General features: G+C 47.3%; 1 protein-coding gene across 1 annotated transcript in view; it reads right to left on the bottom strand.

The window, feature by feature from the left end:
* LOC118011063 (eyes absent homolog 2) overlaps positions 1-27,802 on the bottom strand; it is a 131,945-nt gene that overhangs the window by 48,105 nt on the left and 56,038 nt on the right. The window contains exon 6 of the mRNA XM_035005634.1: positions 1,199-1,288. Within this exon, the coding sequence (XP_034861525.1) occupies positions 1,199-1,288 (90 nt within the window). The remainder of the gene's footprint in view (positions 1-1,198; positions 1,289-27,802) is intronic.

The raw sequence follows: 27,802 nt of genomic DNA, 5'->3' as shown, positions 1-27,802 counted from the left end.
AACCTATATCCCTTCTTGATGATACACACTAGTCATGCTCTGGGGCAACCAGGCCAGATCAGAATTCAGAGCCTTCGTATTTCTACTTCACAGGCTAGTCCCAGGGATTGTTGATTCCAGGAAAAAATATTCCTGCTAAGATAATCAGGACTGTTCTTTCATACACAGTATAATTTTAGATTACCTTCATTTTTCAATCTGGTAAACCAAAAATGCAAATACAATTTACAAAGCCATTAGATCCCCACATTAATCCTCTTATCAGCCAAAAAAACCTTCTCACCTTGGGGAAAGCTGCTTGCTCTTTCATCAGAGGTAAAATCATGCAGTGTGTTTCCCTCCTTGCTTTGGCTACCAGGGAGCTCAGAGAGATTAACTCTGAACTTCACTGCAGTAGTTGGCCTGAGCTAGATTTTTCTGGTACAGTGCCTCACCCTTATTTGTTAACTTAGCTTTCTATTCCTTTGCCTTGCTTTAATAGTTCAATTTTAAATATGTTTTCCATTTGAAATTCTTCTCAAATCTTTCTGCCACAGGCTGGGTATAAACAAAGGAGTTAAACTGATTTCTGATGTTGTCCTCCCCCCAACCCCCCTTCCTATCTCTTTTGCCACTTGCCTCAGTGCACAGGAGCAGATAGCAAATAAGCCCCAGTCCCTCGGCTTCCTCTCTGTCTTCGTAAAACATGTTTTCAGGGGAATGTAAATTGTTTTTAAAAGCTTCCATCCTGGCCCACTGCTAATTATTACTGACCCAGGAGGATCTGTACTAATTTGCCTTAATAAACTTATTAAATAGTAAATTTCAGGAGGAAGAGACGACACAGCCTTTATTGGATTAGCGAAACTGCCAGAGCAGAGAGAAGCCCGTTGGTCGCATGGGGAAGCTGGGGAGATTAGTGGGCCAAGTGTGTTTTCAATAAACTGTCGCTGGCTACAGTTTTGTGCCTTCTTGGGGGTTGTCAGCAAAAATTTCTAGCCTCCAAAGGAAAAAGGAAAAACAGAAAAGAGAAAAGGCAGCTCAGAGCGGAGAGGGGTCTTCTGACTTTAGCCCCTAAAGCCCCACCATCCATGCAGGGTCTGGCCTCGCTGGCCTCGGGAGGCTGCCCCCTGGATTTCAACAAGGGCTCTTCCCCCAAACCCGACGCAGGTCATTAAGCATGGGGACTACGACATGGAACGGGCGGGCAATGCCAAACCTCCAGGTCGTTGAAGAACAGATGCGTATCTGCAAGGTTGAAGATCATTTCTTCCATCATCAGGCCGATGCGCACCGACGTCGTGGTGTCCTGGTAGAAAGAAGGGACAGAGTCACCTGCCAGCAGGGCCTCTCTCTCCCATACCCCTACCCCCTGAAAGGCAGTCACGGACATTCCTGATGGACTCCCACGCGGTCCAGGCTGTGTCTCTGCGTGGGGTCAGGGTAATGATGCTGGATGGCTTCCGAGATTTCACTCCTAGGTGCCCCTAGTTTCTACTTGCCCTCTTTAGTACTGCAATCTCCCCCATATGCCCCTGTAACTGTGCTCAGCGTTGCCAGATCCGGGAATGGCAGCAAGAAAGGAGGGCCCCTCCCAGCCTTTCCGCTTCCAGGGAGGCCTGGAATACTAAAGGGAAGTGGCGTAGACTGGGTAAAACCCACCGGGAGAGCGGACACGTTGGTTCTCTCTTTACTACAGTCTCTCTGTGGATGCCTGTCATACTCCTCCCGGTACATGCAACATCACTGTTTTCTCACAAGAGTTTTAATTATAAAAGCAAGCACACAAACAAAACCCCATTAGGGTCCCTCCGTACCCCAGAAAACTAGGCCACCATTAAAAAAGTAAAGTCATGTGAGAGTTACTGACATGAAACTAGCACCAAGATATGAAGTAGCAAAAGCAAGATGCACCACAGTGGGAGGTGTGAAACCCAACTGGGCAGTCAAAGGGTCCCCTTTCTCTCCCTCTCTCCTATACACGTGCCGTGGTAGACAACCTGTAGGAGGACGATCTGCACCGGGGGTTGGCACACTAGAGCCATGAGCCCAATCCGGCCTGCTGCCTGTTTGTGTATGGCTCATGAGCTAGGAATGACTTTATATATTTTTTCTTTTAAGAGAGAGAGAGAGCCCACGTGCGTGTGTGCAAGTGGGGGAAGGGGAAGAGGGAGAGAGAGTCTTTTTTTTTTTTTTTTAAGATTTTATCCATTTACTTGGCAGAGAGAGACACAGCGAGAGAGGGAACACAAGCAGGGGGAGTGGGAGAGGGAGAGGCAGGCTCCCCGCGGAGGAGGGAGCCCGATGCGGGGCTCGATCCCAGGACCCTGGGACCACGACCCGAGCCGAAGGCAGACGCCTAACGACTGAGCCACCCAGGCACCCGGGAGAGAAAATCTTTAGTGGGCTCCACACCCAGCATGGAGCTCAACGTGGGACTTGATCCCATGACCCCTGAGGTCATGACCTGAGGCGAAATCAAGAGTCAGACACTCAACTGACTGAGCCACCCAGGCACCCCGACTTTTTACATTTTTAAACAGTGTATTGTCTATGGTTGCTTTTGCACTTTGAAGGCAGAGGTCAGCATGAGCCACAGAGACCCTGTGTCCTGCAAATCCTAAAATATCTACTCTCTGGCCCTTAGCAGGAAAAGTCTGCCAATCCCTGATATATACCCTCCCTGTTGAACTCAGATGTGACCATGTGACTTGCATTGGGTAATGATGTGTGAGCAGAAGTTATGTTTCATTTCTGGTCTGGAGCTTTAAGAACAAGTGGTTGGTCATGCTTTCTCTTCCCACTTCACGAGACTAAATGTTCCACAGAAAAGATAATGTGGGCCAGAGCTGCGACAGACCAGAAGGGGCATGTACCATAAAAGAGAAGTAGATGACATTTGGGGGATGTTTGTTACTGCAGCATAACCTCACCTAACCTAACTAATACACATGAAAAATACTTGGCACAATGGTTCTCAATTCTGGCTGCACACTATAATGATTGGGGGCATGTTAAAAATCCTGATGCTCAGACCCTCCCCCAGGCCGATAAAATCAGAATTTCTGAGGATAGGATCCAGGCATCAGGAATTTTGAACTCTCTGGTTCTCTTTGAACCCACCCAGTTTCAATGTGCAGTCAAGGTTAAGAACCACTGGTCTAAAAGGATATACAACACTTCGTAATATTCCAGGTTAATATCCATTAAATGCTTTCTCTGTGCCACTGTACAAATTAACTTAATTCATTTAATTCCCACAAAGACTTATGAGTTGAACGTGATTATTTTCCCATTTTACAGATGAGAAAACTGAGACCGAAAATGGTTAGGTAACTTGCTCAAGGCCCTGCAGCTGGTGCGTGCTGGGATTTGAACCCAGGTCGTGTGGCCCCAGAGCAGCATTGCTTGTGTGGAGGCCTTGGAGGGGCTGGAGTGGCAGGAGGCGTGAAGGGGACCTGCTTGAATTTTTCACGGACAGGCTGTCTTACTTCTAATATAAAAATAAATAATTAATGACATAAACCCTTTCTGACCCTGAAAAAAAAAAAAGGAAAAAAAAATGTAGCTGGTGATCTCAGCTTCACACACACGACTGTGAAGAATCAAGCCCAGGAACACAGCCATTAGGTGAAACACCTCATTAGGACCCCAAAAGCCAAAGCTTAGCACTCCAGGTCCTGGCTGGAAGGCGGCAGGGTAGAGTACTCTGTGAAAAATGAAGAAAAAATGAGGAAAGAAAGCGTTTCAGGGCCAAGCTGGGAATCGGTGTGTGACCTGGGAAAGGGTTTTGGGGGGTGTTTCCACACATTACTCACCCCCAAACCATTTCACCCCTGCATGATTGCACGTTACTTCTTGGCGAGGCCGTGCACCTAACGACAGATGAGCAGCCCTCTGTGTGCTAGACAAGAGCAAGAAGCTGCCGTCCACACTCATCTGCTGAAAGGATTTATGTAGAAAAATGTCAACTCCCAGGCCAGTGCATAAAACAGGAAAAGCACTTATTGTATATGGAATGGTCTGTCTGTGAAAAGTATTTTGTGTAGCTAGAAGAAGACAAATACTCAATACTGATACAGTTGAAATTACATCTTATCGATACTGGCAGGATGTGGGGAGGAAGTCTGCATGTGTGTGATGGGGGCCAGGCAAGGGAAGAGGGCTACATTCTCATCTTCTAGTTTGGGAAGCCAGGGAGCATGCCTAAAATGCAAAAAAAAAAATCAAGAAATAATAACATAATCAGGTTACTTAGAAATTTGGAGGTAAGTACCAAAAGAATCAGCAAGGGTTGAAAGTTGTTGCCTGTGGGCAGAAAGAAAGGGTTTGTGTGGGGTCCATGGGGACTGCTGTTTCTCTTAATACTTTCTTTTGTAGAACTATGAGTTTTAAAGTATATGCATGTATTTCCTGGATTAAAAGAAAGCTAAATTAAAAATAAAAGGGAACATACTGAGTAATTCCACTTCCCATTATCTATTCTAGAGAAAAACTCATGCAGATGAACCATGCAGAGGGCCATGTAAAAAGATGTTCATTACAGAACTGTTTGTAAATACCAAAGACTAAATAGTTTAGCTGTCCAGCCAAAGCTTACTAGAGAAATAAAATGTAGTATATTCGTTTGGTGGAAAACTAAATTCAGTTGAAAGAAATGAAGTACATCTCTCCATGTATTAGTATGGACATGTCAAAAAAATAATATCGAGTGAAATTGTTTTCTGAAAGTTATATACTGCATGTTATTGGCATTTACTAAAAACACATACCATGTTACTACATATTTTCCATAGACACTTATATATTTATAAATTTCTGAAAGGATATACCTAGAGTAAAAACAGTAATTACTTCTGGAAGGCAGAGAGGTGGGGACAGGAATTAGAGGTAAAGATGAAAGTGAACTTTAGCACGAGCTAGAATTTTTTTTTTTTAAAGATTTTATTTATTTGACAGAGAGATAGAGCCAGAGAACACAGGGGAGGGAATGGGAGAGGGACAGGGAGAAGCAGGCTCTGCACTGAGCAAGGAGCCCAATGTGGGGCTCGATCCCAGCCCCTGGGATCATGACCTGAGCCGAAGGCAGATGTTTAACCATCTGAGCCACCCAGGCGCCCCCAAGCTAGAATATTCTAAAATGTTTTGAAAGAGAAGGGATTCAATACTTACCATATAATTAAAAATTAAAACAAAATTTTGAGGCGCCTGTCTGGCTCAGTTGGTGGAGTGTGAGACTCTTGATCTCCGGGTTGTATGTTGGCGCCCCACGCTGGGTGTAGAGATTACTTAAAAATAAAATCTTTAAAAAAAATTCAAACAAAAATTGAAAGACGCCCAGATGCTTCTGAGGAGAACCTTTAGAATACCCATCTACTCCTTGAGAATTCTCATTGTTTTCAGGTTTTCCTAAAATCTGCCTGCATGCTGGGTGGAGATTGTTCTGAACTCCACAAGTGGGACCTCTTTTCAAGGAATTTGATAAAAACTAGCTGTAAGAGATGGAAAAGTCTAGAATAACCCAACTGTCCCAGGAGTTAAGTAACAGAGTGTGACCCTGAGCCAGACCACTTTATCCAAGTAGAAAATGTTTTTCCAGGATTGCAAAGACTGAGGAACTAAGAATAAAAACACACACACACACACACACACAAAGGGGTGGAGACTCAGCAGTAATTAACGTGAAACCCATCCCGAGTGAGGGCAAGACGAAAGCCACCGGTTTTGTCTCATGCTGCATGCCGAATCCATTCCTAATATACTCCACAAACACACCACCTTGGTCTGTTGGCTTCAGTCACTCTGTGTAGCTCGGAGGGGGATCCTTTTCTGATCTAGCACGTCTCCCTGTCAAATAAAGCCTAACACAGGGAAGCCTTCACGCCATGTTCTTCAGCTAAAAACAGACCACTAACCCATTCAAACCCACTCTGACCCCTCTACCACCCGAGGTTGCGGTGAGGTTTATGTAACAGGCACCCCACAAGTGCTGTCATTGTCAAAAGCTCCCAGGCCACGTCCTCAAACCCTTACGCAAAGAACCTGCGTCTGTAAACCCAGCAGGAACACCCCAAACCAGGTGGTACCTTACGAAAACCACCTCTTAATCACAACATACTCTTTGGATTAAAAAAATACCAGCCTTGTTTAGGTTCATTTCCTAAACAAGCAACAGCAGACATAGATTGTTTTTAACAAATGATCAATTTAAACCAGAAGGGAGAACTGAGAAAAAGGATTTTTTTCCCCCCAAAACAAGCTTCAATTTGTAACTTGTCCATCAAAGGACCGTGCTGGGCGCGGGTAGGGTTGGGTGGATGGAAGGTCATCTTTGTTTGACTTGAGAGTTTGGGGGTGGTTCTCTCCCAGAGAGGGGACAAATCAAAGGCACTGCAGATTTTTTCAACGTGTTCTAATGATTCCCCCCCCATATTGGCGTGGCCAGCTGGGCTGTGCGCGCGTTCATTCAGGAGGTGGATGCGGAGGCTCCGAGCTTTGGCACCCTGCCTCGGGGCGGATGCTGTGGGCCTGGACGCAGCTCTGCAATCTAGTTATTATGCATTCTTGGTGAAGTTCTCTAACAAGAGGTGGATGGTGGGGACTTTCTCCACATGGGCTGCTCTAAGATCTGCCCTGTGGATCAGTAATTCAGTTGTCGTGACGCACGGTTGTATCTCCTAGATCGACGGGATAGGGTAAGAGCATGAAAACAAAAGTCTTTCCTCATAGGAAGTTAATCTGATGTCACACAAACTCGAATGAAGAAAACGGCATACGGATTCTTGGAGGTTTCCAATTCTGAACACAAAACGTTACTCGGGTTAATTAAGATGACGGGCTGTTTAATACCAAGTCTCCATTGTGCCCAAATTTACAAGCTCCCCATTTTAAGCCATATTCTTGGAGGTCTACTTCCCAACCCCTATTGATTAGGAGGCAACATTTTCATTTCAAAAGGAGTCCAAGTTTTTACCAGTTGTTTAAATGAGTAACTCTACCTGTCCACTATAGAAATCCCCTCTCTGAGCTTACCCTGTTTTCTGTTTTTAAGCATGTAGCGCTTTGGTTTCAATGCATGTTTCGTTCAAAGAAGTGAGATCCACACACTATTTATTCAACATCACAACAACCCTTTGAACAAAAGGAAGGCACATCCTAATCTTATCCTGAAACCTTAGGTGACTGGGGGCCTTTGGGTTCTTTCACAGCTGGTTGAGTAATAATACTAATATCTAATTTTTGAGTGCTTTGGAGTAGAGGTTAAGAGAATGGGCTCTCAGCCAGACTGCTTATGACCAAGGCCAGTTCCACCTCTTACCAGCTAGATGACCTTGTACAAGTTGGCTTAACTTCTGCATGCCTCAGTTTGTCATCTGTAAAATGGGGTTACTTACCACACAGGGTTGTCGTAAAGATCAGATGGCTTTTTCAAAGTGCTGGTTATAATCGCGTAAGTGAAAGTTTACTTTAATGGCCAGCATTACAAAAGAAAAAAAAAATGGAAGAAATACAAGAGAATCTGTGGCCTGCTGTCTGTTTTTGTAAATAAAGTTTTATTGGAACACAGCAAGGCCCATTTGTTCTTAATGTTCATGGCTGCTTTTGCACTACAATGGCAGAGCTGGTAGTCACTACAGAGCCTAGCCTAAGTCTAAAGTATTTATCATCCCTTTATTTTTTAAAAAAAGATTTATTTATTTATTTATTTATTTATTTATTTATTTATTTATTTATTTATTTGAGATAGACGGTGAGAGCATGAGCGGGGGGCAGGAGCGGAGAGGGGCAGAGGGAGAAGCAGGCTCTCCACTGAGCAGGGAACCCAATGTGGGACTCAATCCCAGGGCTCTGGGATCACTACCTGAGCCAAAGGCAGACGCTCAAGCAACTGAGCCATCCAGGCGCCCCTTATTATCCCTTTATAGAAAAAGTTTGCCAATCCCTAGAATAGATGACAAATACCAGAGTATGTCATATACAGTAATGGTGAACTTCTATTTCAGTTGGAGTGTGTTAAGTTTGTGTGTATTTGAGACAGAGGGAGGGTTGTGGGGGGAGAGATGGGTCATGGTATAAAATGTGTTTCTTCCTGAGGCAGCTTTGGGACTAGAACTCAGGTCTGATCTGACACCAGATTCCACAATCCTCTGGTTATGTCATAATGCCTGTTATAGCGTCTCTGCTCTGAGGCAATGTCTGCCTTCCATGACTCAGCTGCGTGACTGGAAAGAAGTGTGATGTCTCCCCTGGACTATCCAGATGGACCGGGCCCAGTATCTGGTGGTCTCCACATAAGCTGAGCCATTCAGCTGGTTTCCTGTGGGGTCCCTGCTGTGAAGATTTGGAGGCTGTGCGGAAAGGGTTAACTGGGCAGGCCTGGGTTGCTCGAACCCTGTGCATTCCTAAGCAGGTCAGTCTTCCAGACTGGTCCTTGGCTCCTGGTAGATGTGCCTTGGGCCGCGCAACGCTAGTTGATCAGATGGTTTCTGCTAACAGTGGGATTATGGAGAGTGCCTGTTTTTGTTCTGGGGGCTGGAGTCTGAGTAGCTGAGGTGCTGTGTGCTTATAGCATGGAGCCCAATAAGATCCTGGACCCCGGGGCTCAGGTGAGCTCCACTGGTTGGTCACACCCGACATGTGTTGTCACATCAGTGCCAGCAGAATTTAGAGGACCATCTGTGCTCCACTGGGAGAGGATTCTGGAAGCTGGTGCCTACTTTCTCCCGGATCTTATTCCATGTGCCTTTTCCCTTTGCTGATTTTAACCTGTGGCCTTTCACTGTAATAAACACTGTGAACATAATAGCTCTTCTGAGTCCTGTGGGTCCTTCTAGCAGCTCATCAAGCCTGAGGGTGGTCTTGAGGGCCCCTGACACGGGGTCTTTATTAGACACTTTGAAAAAACACCAACTGGTGAGAAAAAGGGGCAGCGGCGTGATATTGTGGAGCTACCTAATCTCTCTGGGAACGAACTTTCAAGTCTGTAAATAAGCAGTTATTAATTTTTAGTAAAAATAATACCCATTATTGGCCTCCCAGGATGATTTCATAACCCAGGCCTGGCCAGAACCGTAGTGACTGGTTCCCGGATGGTCATGTGGCCAGTGGGAGCCCCTGAGAATTGGCGCTAGGACATTAGCTGTAACCGGTGGGAAAGCAGCAGCTTCTTACCCCCGGTGTGGCTGAGCTGGTAGAACCTCCGCCGGAGGAGGCTGGCAGCCGCCTCTGTCACCACACGGGTGGAGCCTCCCTCACAAGACACACGGCTTCACACACAATAACTTGGGGACTGGATCCCACTGTTCCTGAAGTCTCCTTCTGGACATATTGGTCATTAAGAGCAGATACATTTTCCTTTTTGGCTTAAACTAATGTGTGTTGAGTTTTTGTCACTTATAACCTAAAATTCTTGACTCCGCTTTGCCATCTCCCCGTGTCTGTGCAAAACCGGGTGTTTCCAACATTGCCAATGTCCAGTGGGCAAGCTCAAGTGCTTCTACACATCTTAACAACAACCAAGTTTTGCCAGGCGGCACTTTAGAAAGACTGAATGTCTTGTCTTCTGATGGCACCTCTTAACAGCCTTTCCCCAAGGTGATATAAACCAAGATCTGGGATATTATCTGGTCTGAGAACACTAATCTCTCTTTCACACAAGCACTGTCTAATGAGGCAACTGGCTTCCTGCAAATGACCGCCACAAACTGCTTCCACCTTCGAGGGTGTGCATGCAAGTGGCCACAGGCAAGCAGCTCCATGAAGCAAAAATCACTGAGAGCATCAATCATGGAGTTAGTGGGACCCGAGTTCAAATCCTGGGGGCTGCCATTCCCCAAGGACCTGACCTTGCATGAGATGTTCATACTTCCGGGGCCTCAGTTTCCTCATCTAATACAATCAGTGGATCCCTCCCAGGAATCCTGGAGGATAATGCATGTGTGATGACCTGCTCCTGGTGTTAGGTATTATTAGCAAAAAGCGGCAGGGTCCAGAATCTTCCATTAGAAAACTTTCCCTGCTTGGAAATTCCCGTGCAATAGTTTACCTGGTATTTTCCAAACCATGGCCATACTCGTTACACCTTTGTAAGTTCTGTCCCACTGCAGGGCAACTGGGCTAACTTAACATTTTCCTTTAATTTAGCTACCTGTCCCTGCTTTTTAACTTAAACGCATGTAGTTGAGAAACAAGCTTGTTATCACGACATAAATGGCAATCTGTTCCACTCACTGTCCCTGGAAGGTAGGCACGAAGATAAGCAGAGGTGTTAGGTCCCCGGGGCCGCCTTTTTCAGCTGCTGGAGGCCACCTACATGCCCGGTGCCTCCGCTTCAACTCCTTCCTTCTGTCCTCCCATCTCTTACTGCGCCCTCTGATCTCCTGCCTCCCTCTTGTGAGTACCCTCGTGATTATAATGGGGCCACTTAATCACATCTGCCATAGCATGTAAGAGTCACAGGTCCTGGGGACTGGACGTGGACATCTTTCAGGGGCCACTGGTCTGCCTTCCACATCAGGCAAGGATGAAATTACAAAATGCTGCTCTTCTGGGCACATCATCTCCTGTACTAGGTTTTAAGGCAGTGGTTCTCAGCAGAGGTGGCCCATCCTCCTAGAGGGTAGTCTGGCAGTTTTGGTGGTCATAATAATTGGCTGGGGGGGGTAGTGGTACTTGGGAGTGTGTGATAGGAAATATATATTTGGTTTTTGTCCCCTTTCCTGGCACAGAGTTCCTAAAACCCTGGAATTTCCTAAGTGATGAGAGAACTAAGAGTGAACTAGGTGTCTCGTTATTCAGAACAAGCCCTTTTGGACTACAGTGAGTTTATGTTAATGAGGTGACTTTTGAAAAGCCCCTAAAGGGATGCCTGGGTGGCTCAGTTGGTTAAAGGTCTGCCTTCGGCTCAGGTCATGATCCTGGGGTCCTGGGATCAAGCCCCGCACTGGGCTCCCTGCTCAGCGGGGAGCCTGCTTCTCCCTCTCCTGCTGCCCCTGCTTGTGCTCTCTCTCTCTGTGTCAAATAAATAAACAAATAAATAAATAAATAAAATAAAATTAAAAAGTCCCTAAAGATGGGGGCTAGTTGCCAGGAAAACCAACAAGGGATTACAGGGCTGGACCTTTCAGTCCCATTCCCCGACCTCCAAGGAGAGGAGTGGGGCTGGAGGTTGAGTTCACTCACCAATGGCCAATGATTGAACCAATCATGCTGATGTGCTATAAAAACCCAGTTCTTCTACTCATACAGAATGGCTCTGGATTTTCCTCTCTTAAATGCAAATCTTTTAAATGAGAAGCAGATACACGTTTCAGGTTCCTTCACTGTGTCTCCTATTGTGGTCAGGCCTGGGTATTTACATATTGAAATACATATTAAAATGTTTTTTCTTTTCATTATGTTACATTCAAGAGATTATATTCTTTTTTTTTTTTTAAAGTCGTGAGTGGGTGGGCTGTATTATTTAGATTTTCATTTCAGGGTAGTAAATAGGGCATTTTAAGTTATTTATTTTAAAAGAGGCTTTTGAAAAATTAAAAAAATAAAAAGGGACTTTGGATGGGGTGATCAAGTTGAAATCTGCTTTAGGAAAATCTGGCAGTGAAGCGGTGACTCAAATCCTGATGCCAAGGGCAACCATGCTGTCCACTGTCCCCTACTGAGATAGGGAAGCAGAAGAGACTCCATTTTAGAAAGGCTCCACTCTGTTGTTTCTCTGCTAGGCCCTGTTTACTCCTCTTCTACATTTCACCTTGCATCTGAGTCAACCAAAGAAGCGATATCCCCGTCTCAAGGGGGAAACAAGAAAGTGAATTGTTCTCGGAGTTTCGTCCTAGACCTTCAAACACCTGATAATATCTAAGAAGAACCGGATTCCCGAGCTCGAGGACACTAGTTTCGAACAAATCTCTTTCTCGACACTGGCCTCAACACCCCTGCCTTCAGTGGTTTATGGAATAACACCTATTGTTCACGTGACTCTCGCCTTTGATGGGACCCTACCTTGGATTCCTGAGGGAACATCTACCCCAGACCCCTTTCCAATGTAAACCCCTAACCCCAAGCTGCGGGGAGCCTCACCTCTCCTTTTTGGAGTCTCTCAGACACTCTGCTATACTCTATCACTCACACTATTCAGTCAACTCTGCTCTGTCTCCGGGCTGTATTTGATTTCTATCTGCACAGAGCCAAGAACTCTCTTGGCTGGTCCTGCAGGATGCCCTCTGGATCCTCCGAATGTTCTGTGTCACTACAGTGTGCTTCGTGGCAGGAAACTCTCTGGCTGGGGGTGGGAGGGAGCAGAGCCCATGCGGCTGCAGCTCACAAAAGCACCTGTCGGCCCCAGGACGTCACTCTGTCCTTACACCTCAATTTCCCCAATCTCTTCAAAAGCGAGGGATTAAGAGACACTTCCTCCAAATAATACTACTCTTTATTAGAGCTCTCCTGGTTTTTGAGTGCCTGCTATGTGCTGAGCCCCACGCTTAGTGCTTTACCTTATTTCCCAGGGGCCTTTAGTCCCTCACCAAGAGAAGGAGGTGTGAGGGAGGAAGAGAACAAGTGCATCTGTTGCTAGGCTACCTATATAGACAGTTAGCTTCCCCTCTCCCCCAGATCTGGGGTCTATGAAGCAGCCAGAGTGCCCTTTTTAAGACAAAAATCACAGCTGTTTTTCCTCATTTAAAATCCACTAACTTCCCCTGGCCCTCTGAGGAAAGCTAACATCTCTTAGTGGCCACCATCTACTTCTCTCGAATCCACCTATCTGCTCTCTGAACTTGCCAAACCCGCTCCTGCCTCAGGGCCTTTGCACTTGCTGTTCCCTCTGCCTGGAATTTCCTTTCCCCAGGTGCTTTCATGGCTGGCTCCTTCATGACATTCAGTTCCCACTTTCAGCACCAGACAGGCCTTCTCCGATCATTCCATCTAACCCTGATGCCAACCATGCTCACTCTACATCCCTTACCCTGGTACAGGTTTTAACAGCATTTAGCACGATCTGAAACGATCTTTCTTATTTAGGATTTTTGGTGCTTCCAGAAGGCAAGCTCTGTGAGAGCTACTCCTATGGCCCCCGAGCCTGGAACACAGCCCAGTAAACAGCAGGAGCTCAGGTGAGTATTTTTTAAACGAATGTATGAGTTTATGTGAGCTTTACATACATTACCAGATTTCCTCCTCAAATCCTTTTTCCTGTTTTACAGAGAAATCAAGATGTAAAGCAATGAAGTGACTTGTCCAGGGTCACCCTGCTAATAAGCGGCAGAGCTGGGTTTCAAACTCCTATCTGACTAAGAAACCAAAATCTTACCCGCTTTACTCATGGACTATGTCTTCACAGGAACTAAGAGCATAAAGTATTTTATTCAGGAGAAGAGGCTTAAGGCAGATTATAACCAGGTTTTTCTTTCTGTAAATGCCTGATTTAGAACTGTTGATGTCTACTTTTAATGAAATAAATGGTTCATTTAATTAAATTACACTCGCAAAGTTGGGAGAAATGACAAGCAGCTGCTTTGTACAAATCAGCCCCGCCTCTTTCCTCAGGTCTCAGGCTGGCTTGCCTTTCTAATAACTGCTGGGCTTCAGAGAGGATAAAAGGAGGGCCCAGGGGTGGGAAAGGATCTCCCCTTATTGCCTCTGAGCATTTGTGCCTTTCATTTCCTGGACTTGATATGGAAAAGCTAAGTTCCCTGGTAAATCCCTCATTTCTCAGCTGCCCTCCTCTCCGCCCCCAAGGCCAGGCTGCGGGAACCAGACACCTTGGCTGAGAGTGGAAATCAGATCACATTAGCCGCCCCTGCAGGGCTCCGAATCCTTTTTTTGCCCCCAGCTTTTCCTCCCATTTACTGGCAGCCCATAACTTTTTAGGATGTCATTTAGGAGTCAAAAAGGAGATGTGCTGTGGAAAGACTCATTTTGGTCACCGGCTTTTGGGCCTCTTTAGACCCATTAATGGTTATCAAATGCAGTGCTTCCAAAAGTATTTTTCAGAAGCCAACCATCCAATGATCACACAAAAAACAACCCTGTACATGCTGCCTTGTTCTCACAGTGATCCACGGTTGGTGATGCCTGTTTTCTCCTAATTGGGGGTGTCTCTGGTGGAACGCCGTGATCGGTCCTTGGACATGAGGACGGGGCAGTCCACAGTCTTTACTCCGAGCTGCTGGGATTCTGACATCCTAAGTGTTAAACCCAGTTGCAGTCTCTGAGCAGGCCCAGTCCCAGATGCAAGTCCTCCTGGACTGTTTGCTTCTCTTTCCTGCTCCAGACACAGCTCGGACTGCTCCCAGTGTTGAGGGAGTCTTGGTGGCTTGAAAGAGGCATCTGAACACTTAGCATGAAGCTTCTTGGATGGTGAAATGAGTTAACCCTGCTTCGTGCTCCTCATGAAGCAGTTTCTTAAAGAAACCTGTGTAACAAATCGAGGTAGGCGTCTGGGGATTTGGGAAGGGGTCTTCATATACTCATGCAAAGTTCTTCAATAGCTAATGTTGGGTTGAGAACTCTTACACCTTACGTGTGTTTCGGAAAAACTTCTGGTGGCATGGTCAACAGTCAAAATCACTAAGATAACTAATTAACATAGTTAACTAATTAAAAGCAATGTAAATGAACCCACCTATTGGGGTGGGTACTTTTGTGGGGTGCCTGGGTGGCTCACTTGGTTAAGCATCTGCCTTTGGCTCAGGTCATGGTCCCAGAGTCCTGGGATCGAGCCCCGCATCGGGCTCCTTGCTCTGCAGGGAGCCTGCTTCTCCCTTTCCCTCTGCCTGCTGCTCCCCCTGCTTGTGCTCTGTCAAATAAATAAATAAAATCTTTTTTTTTTTTTTAAAGATTTTATTTATTTATTTGACAGAGAAAGACACAGCGAGAGAGGGAACACAAACGGGGAGTGGGAGAGGAAGAAGCAGACTCCCTGCCGAGCAGGGAGCCCGACGCGGGGCTCGATCCCGGGACTCCAGGATCATGACCTGAGCCGAAGGTAGTCGCTTAACCAACTGAGCCACCCAGGCGCCCGATAAATAAAATCTTAAAAAAAAAAAAAAAAAAAGAACTACTTTTGTATGTTTACAAAACGTCTCGAGAATGAAAAATTTGAGAAGGAAAAATTCCATAGATGAGGGTTTTTCATCCTTGGCACTTTTGGCCTTTTGAGCCAGATCATTCTTTGTCATGGGGGGCGTCCTGTCCACTGCAGGGTATTTGGGAGCATCCCTGGCCTCTCCCCGCTGGGTGCCTGTGGCACCCCTCCCCCTCCCTTCGTCATGACAACCAAAAATGCCTCCAGACTTTGTCACATGGAGCCGGGAGGAAAATTACCCTCAGTAGAGAAGCGCCGCTCTAAATCATTAAAAAATAATGAAAAGGCTTAGTCCTTAGTGTCAATCAACTTTGTATTTATAAGTGAGCAACCTTATTAATGAAACTAGCTTCCCAAGTGATGACCTAAATTAAATTAAAAGAAACAAAGCAAAAACAAACCACACCTAAATCTCCCACCCAGCTGAGTGAAAGGTGCCACTTTCGTATCCCGAAGAGCAGTGTGGCTCGGAACCGCTGGGGCAGCCAGACGCCTGCCTGCACACCTGGGCTCTGCCCTTCCTCCTAGAAGGTGTGACGGTGGGCACGTCTCGGGGCCCGTTTCCCGTCGGGGGGAGGCGGGGGTAACCACAGCACTTGCCTAGCGTGACGGCGAGTCAGTGAGCAGACACCCGGAGAGCACGCGAGATCAGTGCCAGGCCGGGGACACGCACTGCCCGTGGGCTTGTCATTCTTAGTCACAGAATCGCCGTTCTGGGGCCTCCCTGGCCACACCTAGCATCACCCCCACTGTCACCCGAAGCAAAGGCAGGGGGACACACGGGGTGGGAAGCTGGCCTGGCATTTTGCAGTTCCCGGCCCTCCCTCCTCTTAGCACCCAGACTGCCGCTCGCCAGGCTTGGGGGACCCTGTCCGGGCTTGCAGACTTGCCCGCTCTGGAGACGGTTCTCACAAATACAGGCAGCCGGCCACCTGCGTTTGCCTTGCTTTCCTTCTGTGTGGATCACCCTGACATCCCAAACTTCAGGACAATGCGCTTCTGCACCTATATTCTGGAACCTCTCCCCTTCTTTTAAAGAAAAAACAAAACAAAACACAACAACACAAGCACACAAAACCACTCAAAGCCATCACACCGTGCAACCCAACTGGGTCTTTAAAAAAATCACTGCCAAGTAGCTGTTTACAAGCTGAACAAATAATTACACTGCCACAAGGAAGAAAAGTATTAATTAAAGCTATTCATTAAACCAGCCTCACTATTCTGTGGGGTTTATCTCATGGACGTGTCAGCCAGAGGTCAGGGACGGATTAGCACACAATGGAGGGCTTTGCCAGGTAAATCTCCTCCTTGTGGTTTGCTTTTAATAATAAAGTTGTCATTAAAAGAAAGAATTTAATGATTTTAATTGGGTTTAATTACTTGGAAACTCCTGGAAAACAGATCAGCTTGTTTAAAAGAAGAAGACAAGAAAATGATGGTTGTAAAGAAAAAAATAGTTTGATTCACATGTTTAAACAGTGAAGTTAAAAAAAAAAACCACCCAACAACTTGGCTTCTTTGGCAGTTTCACAGGAGAACACAGAAAATAGAAAAGATCTTCTTAGCTCAGCAAATGGGTCTATTTGTACTAACAAGAACATTCCCCCCGCAAAATGTAGGATAAATCCTGTCACCACTGAGTCACAAAAGAGCCAAGCTGACTACAAATGATAAAATCATGTTCAAATCTAAGAGAACAAACAAAGATGTCTGAACTGGTTCCTCTTTGGGTGTTTTAAGCAACAACTCAGACCCTTTGATTTGTTTTTATCTTTCGAAACATGTTCTTTCAGCTGGAGGTATCTGGCAGCTTTTAAAGCATTTTCCGAGGGTGTAAATTCAAAGGCAAAAAAAAAAAAATCATAAGTAAGTAGATCTGGATGGTTTCTTTACAACCATCATTTTCTTGTCTTCCTCTTTTAAAAGATTTTATTTATTTATTTGAGAGAGAGAATGAGATATAGAGAGAGCATGAGAGGGGGAAGGGTCAGAGGGAGAAGCAGACTCCCTGCTGAGCAGGGAGCCCGATGCGGGACTCGATCCCGGGACTCCAGGATCATGACCTGAGCCGAAGGTAGTCGCTTAACCAACTGAGCCACCCAGGCGCACCTCTTGTCTTCCTCTTTTAAACACTGTCCTGATTTGCCCACACTTTGGGGTCCAAGGTCCCAGGAAACGACTTTGAGTGCTAAGACCAGGAAAGTTCCAGACAGACCCCAGGAAATGGCTACCCTAAGGTAGTAAGTGACTCACTGTCCAGGACCAAGGGCCACTTGATGGCACAAGAGATCAGTGCATTTCTGGAACAGGGCCTGCCACCCAGCAAGTGCCCACTGCTTCCATCCAGCCCCGACGCGTCCCTCCTCAACACTGGGAGTCTTTGGCTTCTCATTATTTGCCCAGATTGTGCTACTTTGGCTTATTATCCACTGAGAGGGCATTCTTACACAATTAGCAGTGTGTTTCTAAAGAAGCGGTTCTTCAAAAGACATTAATTTATTGTTAGTTATTCTGATATTTATTATTCATTTACTCTACAAAGACCGTTTGCTACGTAGCAGGCTCAGTTCCAAGCACGTCTCATGTACGAACTCGTTGATGCTTTGAGGTATTACTCATACTACACTCAGGCTACAGAGGTGGAAACAGAGGCCCAGGGAGGCAAGATGACTTGACTGAGGTTATATGGCTAGGGAATAGAGCTGGCTTTGAACTTGAGCGGTCTGACTCAAGAGCCCATGTTCTGGACCAGAAGCAAATTTCTCTAGACCAGGCGAACTTTTCTCTAAAGGCCAGATGGCCAGTGTTTTAGGCTCTGTGGCCCATATGGTCTCTGTCACTACTCAGCTCTGCTGCTGCAACACAAAAACAGCCACAGACACTACATCAATGGATGGCCGTGGCCGTGTTCTAATAAAACTTTATTAAAAAAGAAACAGGTGGTGGGCCAGCTTTGGCCCCTGAGATGGATATAGTTTGCCAACTCTTGTTGTTGAGCACTGTGCTATACTGTCTCTTTGCTCTCAGACAGTGAATGTCCCTTGTGCATGGAGCCCACATTCTAGGGGAGGGGGAGGGCCACACACACACACGAAAAACACCATTTCATTTCAGCTAGTGACCGGTGTTCTGAAGAAAATGAAACGCGAAGATGTGCTGGAGGGTGCGAGAGAAACCGAGAGAGCCAGACAGATCAACTGTGTGTGTGTTTGGGGGAAGGCTACTAGAGGTGCGGTGGGCAGGGAAGGTCTCTCTGAGGAGCTGACACCTGAGCAAAGACCCCAGTGAAACAAAGGAGCTGGCCATGGGATGCTTATGTAGCAGGAAGAGCAAGTGCAAAGGCCATGAGGCAGGAACAAGCTCTGTGGGTCAGAGAACAGAAAGAAGGCTGCGGAGTGAGTGTATTAAGTAAGTGGGAGCGGGAGGAGAGACCCAGGTGGGATAATCAGATGAGGCCATGTGGAGGAGTCTGAACTTTATTCAAAATGTGACTGGAGACCAGGGACCAGTTTCAAGCAAGGAGAATGAAACGATCTGATTTATATCCAAAATAGATCACCAGGGCTGCCTTCATGGCACTATGCCATCCTATCGAGCCAAAAACCCGGGGAGGTAGGTTCAAGATTTTATTTATTTATTTGACTGAGAGAGAGACACACAATGAGAGAGGGAACACAAGCAGGGGGAGTGGGAGAGGGAGAAGCAGGCTTCCAGGTGAACAGGGAGCCCAATGTGGGACTCGATCCCAGGACCCTGGGATCATGACCTGAGCCGAAGGCAGACGTTTAACCAACTGAGCCACCCAGGCGCCCCTGGTACTGTTATTATACCCATTTCACGGATGAGGGTCTGAGGCTCAGCAAATCCCCACCATCCTTTTTTTTTTTTTTTAAAGATTTTATTTATCTATTTGACAGAGAGAGAGATAGCGAGAGCAGGAACACAAGCAGGGGGAATGGGAGAGCGAGAAGCAGGCTTCCTGCCGAGCAGGGAGCCCGATGTGGGATTCGATCCCAGGACCCTGGGATCATGACCTGAGCCGAAGGCAGACGCTTAACGACTGAGCCACCCAGGTGCCCAATCCCCACCATCCTAACAGATGGGACTCAGCTCCAGGGTGGTCTGCTCCAATCCCATCCTTTCCTCCCGTCCCTCAGCCGGAGAGGATGTCATGTCGGATATGCTTGGACTGTCATCTCTCAGCCCAAAGATTCCTTTGTGTTGAGGATCAGGAAAGCGAGGGAGTTTGGCACCAGCCACTACGGGCCTGGTTTCAGTCTGCAGAGAAGCTAAACAACTTACAAACACTGGGCGCCTGGGTGGCTCAGTTGGTTTAAGCGACTGCCTTCGGCTCAGGTCATGATCCTGGAGTCCCGGGATCGAGTCCCGCATCGGGCTCCCTGCTCGGCAGGGAGTCTGCTTCTCCCTCTGACCCTCCCCCCTCTCATGTGCTCTCTCTCATTCTCTCTCTCTCAAATAAATAAATAAAATCTTTAAACAAACAAACAAACAAACACTGACGGTGTGTCGTGGTATGACGAACAGCGTCAAGGGTCCTATCACCCCCCAACCAGGGAACCTAAAGAACGGGAGGAGGGTAGGAGAGAACAAACAACCGTTCTGAGTAGCAAAATCAATTTCCTCTTAAATGGTGACAGAGCACTCAGCATATTGTCAGCTGGACTCCCAGCATCTGCAGAAGGGCCCTGAGAAGGAGCCAGAGGTCACTGCATGTGGCTTCTTCCAGTCCTGAGGGAAATGTTCTCATAGACATCCATCAGGACACAGGGCTCCTCTTCCCTCACACTTCAACTTAGCTGTCAAGGTGCAGCATTGTTGAGAGCAAGAGAAACTCATTCACCCATCCTTTCATTTATTCTACAAATATTTACTGAGTGTCTTTTATGAGTCGGGCGCTATTATAGGCATTGGGATACATCAGCAAACAAAATAGTCCTATAAATGAATAAAGCAAGATTTGCAATCTGTCTGATGGCAGGGATGCCATGTATGGATGCACAGGTTGTGCACGGCGTAACTCTAGGGGCACCATTCACATGGACCACCGTGAAAGTGGTGCCTCCTTGGGTTGAGCAGTGCACATTTTGTACTTCTGCCAGGTGGTAGAAAACACTACAGAAAAAAAATATGGCAAAGACTCTGTGTCATGTATGTGGGCTCGTAGGACGTGTGGCAATTTCATAGAATGGTTAAGGAGGTATTTTGAGAAGGTGGCATTTCAGAAGATTTTTCAGGGGAAGAGGGAGGAAGCCATGTGGGAAGAGGAGCATCTCAGATAGAGGGAACCAAGTGTTCAAAGGCCCTGAGGTGGGAGTGTGTCTGGCGGGTGTGAGTACCACCGAGGAGGCCAGTGTGGATGGGTCAGAGTGGGAGGAAGAGAGGAGTACTAGAAGAGGGCATGGAGGTAACGGACCACACCGCTTAGGGCCACATCTAAGGGCATGGACCCTGGGAACTGGCCAGATTATGTTTCATCTTCAAACGTTTACTGAGCACCTATTACGTGCTGGGTAAGACCATGCAGGCTCTTGGCCTCCATGTGGCTTACAACATACATGTGGAAGGGAGTGTTTGCTATTCTTGTCAGCACAGCATCCAGCACACCGGCCGGTAGTAGCATCATAAGTGCTTTTTGGGAGCCTGAATTTCATCACACCCCATCTGTGTAGTTATGAGGAAGCTAACCCACCTAACCCCAGGGTGACTGGTTCAACCCAGGTCAAGAACAGCTTTGTCTGGGACTTGGCTGGAACTACTGGGAAAGAGGTAGTCTCTTTTTACTGGGGTTACTGAGCTGGCAGGATGTTGGTCTTGTGCTGCTGGGGGGGCATTTTTGCCACCGCAAATGAAAGAAAACTGAGTTCTGCTGACACTGCTTGAGCCCCTGGATTCAGCCATACCTGAAGCCAATACACCCCTGAACATTTTGGTTATAAAAGGCAATGAGTTCACTTTTCTGCTTGTCAGCTTAAGTTGGGTTTCTGTTACTTATAACTGAAAGAAAATTGATTTGACAGCAATTATGGGGCACATCGAATGTGCTGTGCTAGAAAGTAGGGATATGAAGACACAGTCATCATCCCTGCACTTGAGAAGCTATAGTCTAGTTGGGAAGACAGACAAGTAATGAGGTGATAAAACATCTATCTGTAAGAGGGGCAAGTGCAGGGTGCTAAGGGAGCACACAGGAGGGATGCCTAACCCAGGACAGTCAAGGAAAGCTTCCTGGAGGCGGAGACATCCAGGATAAGACCTGAAGGCTGAGTGAGCATTAGCTGGGCAAATGGGTGGCAAGTGAGAAAAGCATTCCTAGTGGAGGGAATAGTACAAAGCCCCAGAGTTTCTTGGTGCAACTGCAAAGCTGTAGCCTAAAATACACACTTGAGTGTCTCAGAGCTGAGGCGGGAGAGGATCTGGAAGGGTCTGGAAGCTGGCCCACAGAATTTGGGCTTCATTCTGTAAATGAGGCACCAAAGACAGCCATACTGACAGAGACTAAGCAGCTCACTCGAATGAACAGAATGGGCCAGGTGAAACACAGGGCCTTATTTATTGTCTTTCATTCTCCAACTCCCGCTGTGAGAAATATTTAACTTTCCTCTTGATTCTTCCTAGAGAGAGACAACAGTGCAAGGGAGAGTAATGATGACTGATATTTGGCCATATGCAACAGGGAGTAGTGGGGACTGTGGCAAACCAGAGCCCACCGGCCCCATTTAAAGGGGCAGCTGCGATGCAGCCCCAGCCAAGTGATGCCATTTGGGATTATGGGTGCCTCATGGCCAGACCTTCTGATTTTTCAGGAGAACCCAGAAATCTGAATTTTTATGTGAAATCTCCCAGTTTTATTTTTTTAAAAAGATTTATTTATTTATTTATTTAAGAGAGAAGAGCGAGCATGCGTGCATGAGCAGGGGGAGGGGCAGAAAGAGAGGGAGAGAAAATCTCAAGCAGACTCTCTCCTGAGTGTGGAGCCCGATGCAGGGCTCGATCTCACAACCCTGAGATCACAACCTGAGCTGAAACCAAGATTTAGAGTCTCAATCAACTGAGTCACCCAGGGGACCCTCAAAATCTCCCAAATGCTGGCCAACTAATTTCTTTTTTCTTTCTTTTTTTTTTTTTTTAAGATTTTATTTATTTATTTGACAGAGAGAGACACAGCGAGAGCAGGAACACAAGCAGGGGGAGTGGGAGAGGGTGAAGCAGGCTTCCTGCCGAGCAGGGAGCCCAATGCAGGACTCGATCCCAGGACTCTGGGATCATGACCTGAGCCGAAGGCAGACGCTTAACGACTGAGCCACCCAGGCGCCCTCTTTTTTCTTTTTTAAGATTTTTTTTTTTTTTATTTGAGAGAGAGAGAGGGATAGAGCACAAGCAGGGGGAGCAGCAGAGAGAGAGGGAGAAGCAGGCTCCCTGCTGAGCAGGGAGCCCGATGCGGGGCTCGATCCCAGGACCCTGGGATCATGACCTGAGCCGAAGGCAGACGCTTAACCGACTGAGCCACCCAGGCGCCCCATGCTGGCCAACTAATTTAAAAAATGCAACAAAAAACATGGTTAAGAGTCACTTGTGGCCTTTAGGCCCCCTCCCTTCCCCCTCGCATGGTGTTCTGCATAGGGAGGAACTGGGTTGGAGTGGAAGTCTGAACGTTGGCCCTAGAACTGGGGGTTTTGTGATTGGCTGTCATGTGCTCTGATGGCCTTGGGGCTCAGAATGGCCTTTGGAGCTCTTGGGTCTGATTCCTTCTCTGTCACTTACTAGCTTGGTGGTCTGAGGTGGTGTCCTGGGTAGAATGGGGATCACCACATCTGCCTTTGTGGGTTTGTCTTGAGGACCAAGGGGATAACTTGTGACCCAGTGCCATGCACATGGGGGGAGGGGCTTATAGCGTTTATCCCTATAATTGAAGGCTTCTGGGTATGGGTTATATGCTACAAACTGAAAGTCACCATAAAAGTAAATATTTTTTTTTTCTTTAGCTCTTTCTTACACACATAAATTTGACAATGGGCAAAATGAACCAATTCCTCAAAAACCACAAACTACCAAAACTCATCCAGGATGAACTAGCAACAAGCATTAAAGGGATTGAATTCACGGTTAAAAACCTCCTGAAAAACAAAATCTCCAGGTCCAGATGCTTTCACTGGAGAATTCTACCAAACAGTTCAAGAAGAATTAGCACCAATTCTCCACAATCTCTTCCAGAAAACAGAAGACGATACCTCCCAACTCATTTTATGAGGCCAGTGTTACCGTGACCCCAAAACCTGATGACAAAATTACTTAAAAAAAAAAAACAACTCCTCATTTTCTGAGTAAAAAATGTGGATTTTTTTCCATTCCAGGCAGTTGTATCCCTTCAAAGGTACCCACAGTACCCTTTGGGAAGCATCACCTGATTCTGAGGCTGGTCTATTGAGGTCAGTGGGGCAGGAATATTATTCTGATTTTACAGATGAGCAAACACCTCTCTAGTTCCTAAATATTTTCATCAGCTCAAAAGAAAACCCCATACCCACAAGGCAGCTGCTCCCCATTCCCCACTCCCCCTAGGCCCTGGTAACCACCCATATTCTGTCTGTATGGATTTACAGATTCTGGATGTTTTGTAGAAATGGAATCACACGATGCAGGCTTCTTTCATGTAAGTGTAACGTTTTTAGGGTCTGTCCACGTCATAGTATGGATCAGTACCGCATGCCTTTTTATGCCTGAAAAATGTTCTACTGTACAAACATCCTAACATGTGTTTATCCATTCATCCGTTGATGGACGTTTCCAAAGAGATTCTACAACTGCATATTTCTACTTTGAACTAGGCCCTGTGGGGACTTGGATCCGAGTTTTCCTCCCTCTGCCATCAGAAGGGCCTACAAGTTCTCTCATTCACAGAGAAGTGGGGGAAGTGGGCATGGTGGGGGGAACCTCCTAGTTCCCCAATACAACCTCGCTGACACCTTCCTGCCATTCACCGAGTGACACCCTCATCCCCAGAGACTCACGGCAATTCCAGCAAGCTTGGGACAGCTCAAGAGCCCTATTGTTGGAAAATAAGTACCGTAAAAAATGCCGGTGGGGTGAGGGGGGAGGCAGCTTCTCAACCTGGTAGTTAAGTGTTAAGGGAAAATTGTTCCCATTATTTAGGTTCGCAGGGTGCCTAGGATTGTTTTTTTATTCCTTATCATTGTGAGCACCAACCCCTATATTTACAGAAGACAAAGAGCTTCTTGCTCGAGCCCAACGACAATCTGTTGTAGGTTTTGCATAGGAGATTTAAAACCCCCTTATTATTATTACTTTTTTCAGATCCCCTTCAGCAGTCACTGAAAGGTAGAACTAAAGAAGGGAACAACAAAACAAAACAAAAAAGTTGGCGAAAGAAGCCTTGGGAAGCGGTCGGCATTTGTTAAATTTGTGGGCGGAAAATCAGGGGTCTTAACCAGCTTGAAAACCCACAACCTAAGTTGATTCTGCAAGGAAATGGTCTTTCTCCAAGCAGCAGAGAGCACAGGGCTTCAGAGAAAGTCCCTGCTAATGAGCACTTTTCTGACAACCCCAACCATCTCTAAAATATATTTTATGTTGGAAATAATCCTTTAATGCTCTAAAATACATAAGCAGAGGCACTTGGCATGGAGGCCCATGGGCTCAGGGAAGCACTATTACAGGGGATTAAATCTACAAAGGGTACCACCCCCTGCCCATGGCCCCTCCAACTGTCATTCACCTCTCAGGCATCTTTCAAAGCGTTTCCAACCTCTTCCTCACCCACCCCCGCCAGAATGACAACCACAGATGCTTGCTTCTTGCCCTAATGGATGGAGTGAAGCGGCCAGCGAAGTCGCCATCCCCGGTCCTACAAAGAAAATAATCACAGCTCTCGAAGGCCAATCAAAGTCCTCATTTCTTTATTAGCCACAAAGACTAAATACCTTTCCCTTAACTGAAAAGAGAGCTGGAGGGGGAAAAACAAAGATTTAAATACAAGGTTTAACCCCCAGTGGGGGAAAGAAATCTCCGACTTCCTCAGAAAATCCTTTCCAAATTGTATTCATCTTGACTTAATCCACATCTACCGAGTGAATTAGGCAGTATTTATTTTGAAAATCTATTTTATAGAGTTCCAAGGACTCTGTTTTCCTTGGGCAGGGCTGACTCCATTTCAGAGCTGGAGGCCGCTTCGAGGGCCCCACCAGGACTTTAAACTTCCAAGGTGCTAGCCTCACATGGCTAACACAGTGTAAATAAACACAGCTGAGCCCGGAGAAATTGGAAGGTTTTCTCATTAAAGAAATAAAATAAACAGATGTCCTTAAGCACTTTGGCTTGTGTTTGTCAAAGGATGGAAAGCCCTCGATGTCTGAGCGGCAGAAGTGAATTAGAGCTGCATCTCAAGGTAGATGGGGTAAAAAGAAAGAGAAGGAAAGAATCTGTGGTCCTCTGAATTAACTAATAGTCCTCCAGGGAGGGCACTTTTGATTTGAACCGTAGCAACTTCTACAAATAGTTTTTAACTGCTGGGTCATAAAACCGGGGTTTTTTATTTCTTCTCAGTTTGTAAAGCGGTAACGGACAGGCTCAGCCGTGTATCGCCAACTGGATCTGATTGAATCCTGATGGCACTGCGCTGGGTATTGGATTCCGGAATCCGAGCCGGAATCACGTAATAACACCCGCTGAGGAGTGGGGGAGGACTGTGGCTGGTCGGAGGGGGCAGAGGGGCCGTGGGGTGGGGGGGAATGAGCAGAGAGCCGAGATCTGGCCAGGCTCTCTACCCAGCCTCTTCCAGACGCGCAAAGAGGCTGGCGGGCGGGCCGGATCCACGAGAAAAGCGGTCACCGAGTGAATTCATGGCTTACCTCTTGCGGCACAGACTAATGTGTGAAGGAATCACCTGCGAGTCAAGTTTAAATGTCCGTTCTGGTTCAGTGCATCTGGGACCCAAGACTCTGCATTTCTTTTTTTTTTTTTTTTTAAAGATTTTATTTATTTATTTGAGAGAGAGAGAATGAGAGACAGAGAGCACGAGAGGGAAGAGGGCAGAGGGGGAAGCAGACCCCCCGCTGAGCAGGGAGCCCGATGCGGGACTCGATCCTGGGACTCCAGGATCATGACCTGAGCCCAAGGCAGTCGCTTAACCAACTGAGCCACCCAGGCGCCCAGACTCTGCATTTCTAACAGCTCCCTGCTGATGCCGGGCCCCGGACCACACTTCACGTTGCCGGGAGGGCTTATGTGACAACAGGGTGCTGACAATGAAGAGTTCCCATTCCTGGAATCGGGAGGAAGTCTGAACACTCGGACCTCCCTGGGGTCTGAGTCTGGGTCTCCCCGGAAGCAGCCCCTGAGCCTAGGAGTCCGCTGCGAGCAGCTTATCTGAGAGGAGACCCCGGGAAGCCCGGGTGGCCGAGTAGGGAAGTGAGGGCAGGGGAAGGAAGTCAACAAGGGCGGGTCAGTGAGCGGGTCATTGCTGTGTGCAACTGGGGCCGTCCGGGAGACTGTGAAGAGCCCCCGCCCAGAGTGTCACAGGTCCTGGCAGAGGGAAGCCATTGTGCCCACAGGAATGGGGAGGGCTAAGGGGACAGGGCGGGGTGCTCACAGTGCCGCTGTAATGAAAATTCCAACCTAGCCGCCTAATGATGATGACGGTGATGTGATTCTAGCACCAAGCAATCCCCGCAAGAGACGAACCACGCAGTGGTGCTCTGAGCTGTCGAAAGGGCGTTTAGACCTCATCAGGAAGGGCGGAGAGCCCTGCGTGAGGACATGGGTGAGGAGCACTGCTTCCCTTCCAGCTGTTGGAGGAGGGGGAGGTGGTGCTGGTGGTAGGGGTCTACAGCCCTCTGAGCGAACAGACCCCCAGCCGTAACAGCTTCCCTAGACAGATGCTCATGAGGAAGGAGACACCCTGTGTTTCCGAGAGGATGCTAAAGGCACAGCTTAGAACGACCTGATAGAGCTTAGAGGTCGGCTGGAGGGAACCAGGGGCCAGTGATCTCTGCCCCCACACATCCCACACACTCTGGGCACAACCTGGCCTCGGTGGGTCACAGATGTGTCTCCGGGGACAAAGGAGGCACCATCCACGAGGGGAAGAGCTCCATAGTCTGCCACCCAGTGAGGGGGCTGAGGGGCACCTGAGGGTGTATGTCCTGTCAGAGGTCCCCACTCTTTGAAAACTCAGGCTTGCTGTTGCCAGACCCCAGTTTTCAAGAGAAGTGAGATGTCCAGATTTTTTTTTTCTTTTCTAAGATTTTATTTATTTATTTGACAGAGAGAGACACAGCGAGAGAGGGAACACAAGCAGGGGGAGTGGGAGAGGGAGAAGCAGGCTCCCCGCAGAGCAGGGAGCCTGATGCGGGACTCGATCCCAGGACCCTGGGATCATGACCTGAGCCGAAGGCAGTCGCCCAACCGACTGAGCCACCCAGGCGCCCGAGATGTCCAGATTTTTATGTAAAATACCCAGATTTAAAAATACTGGCAGGGTGCACGGGTGGCTCAGTCAGTTAAGCATCTGACTCTTGGTTTCAACTCAGGTCATGATCTCAGGGTCGTGGGATTGAGCCCTGTGCTGGGCTCTGCACTGGGAGTGGAGTCTGCTTAGGATTCTCTCTCTCTCTCTCTCCCTCTGTCCCTGCCCCCACATGCGTGTGCACTCTCTCTCTCTCAAAAAAAGAGAGAGATATAGGGGCGCCTGGGTGGCTC

The sequence above is a fragment of the Mirounga leonina genome, unplaced genomic scaffold (assembly GCF_011800145.1).
Source record: "Mirounga leonina isolate KUSES-001 unplaced genomic scaffold, KU_Mleo_1.0 Mir_150, whole genome shotgun sequence".
Classification (NCBI taxonomy): domain Eukaryota; kingdom Metazoa; phylum Chordata; class Mammalia; order Carnivora; family Phocidae; genus Mirounga; species Mirounga leonina.
The sequence above is the reverse complement of the archived record's forward strand: the minus strand, read 5'-3'. Positions and strand labels throughout refer to the sequence as shown.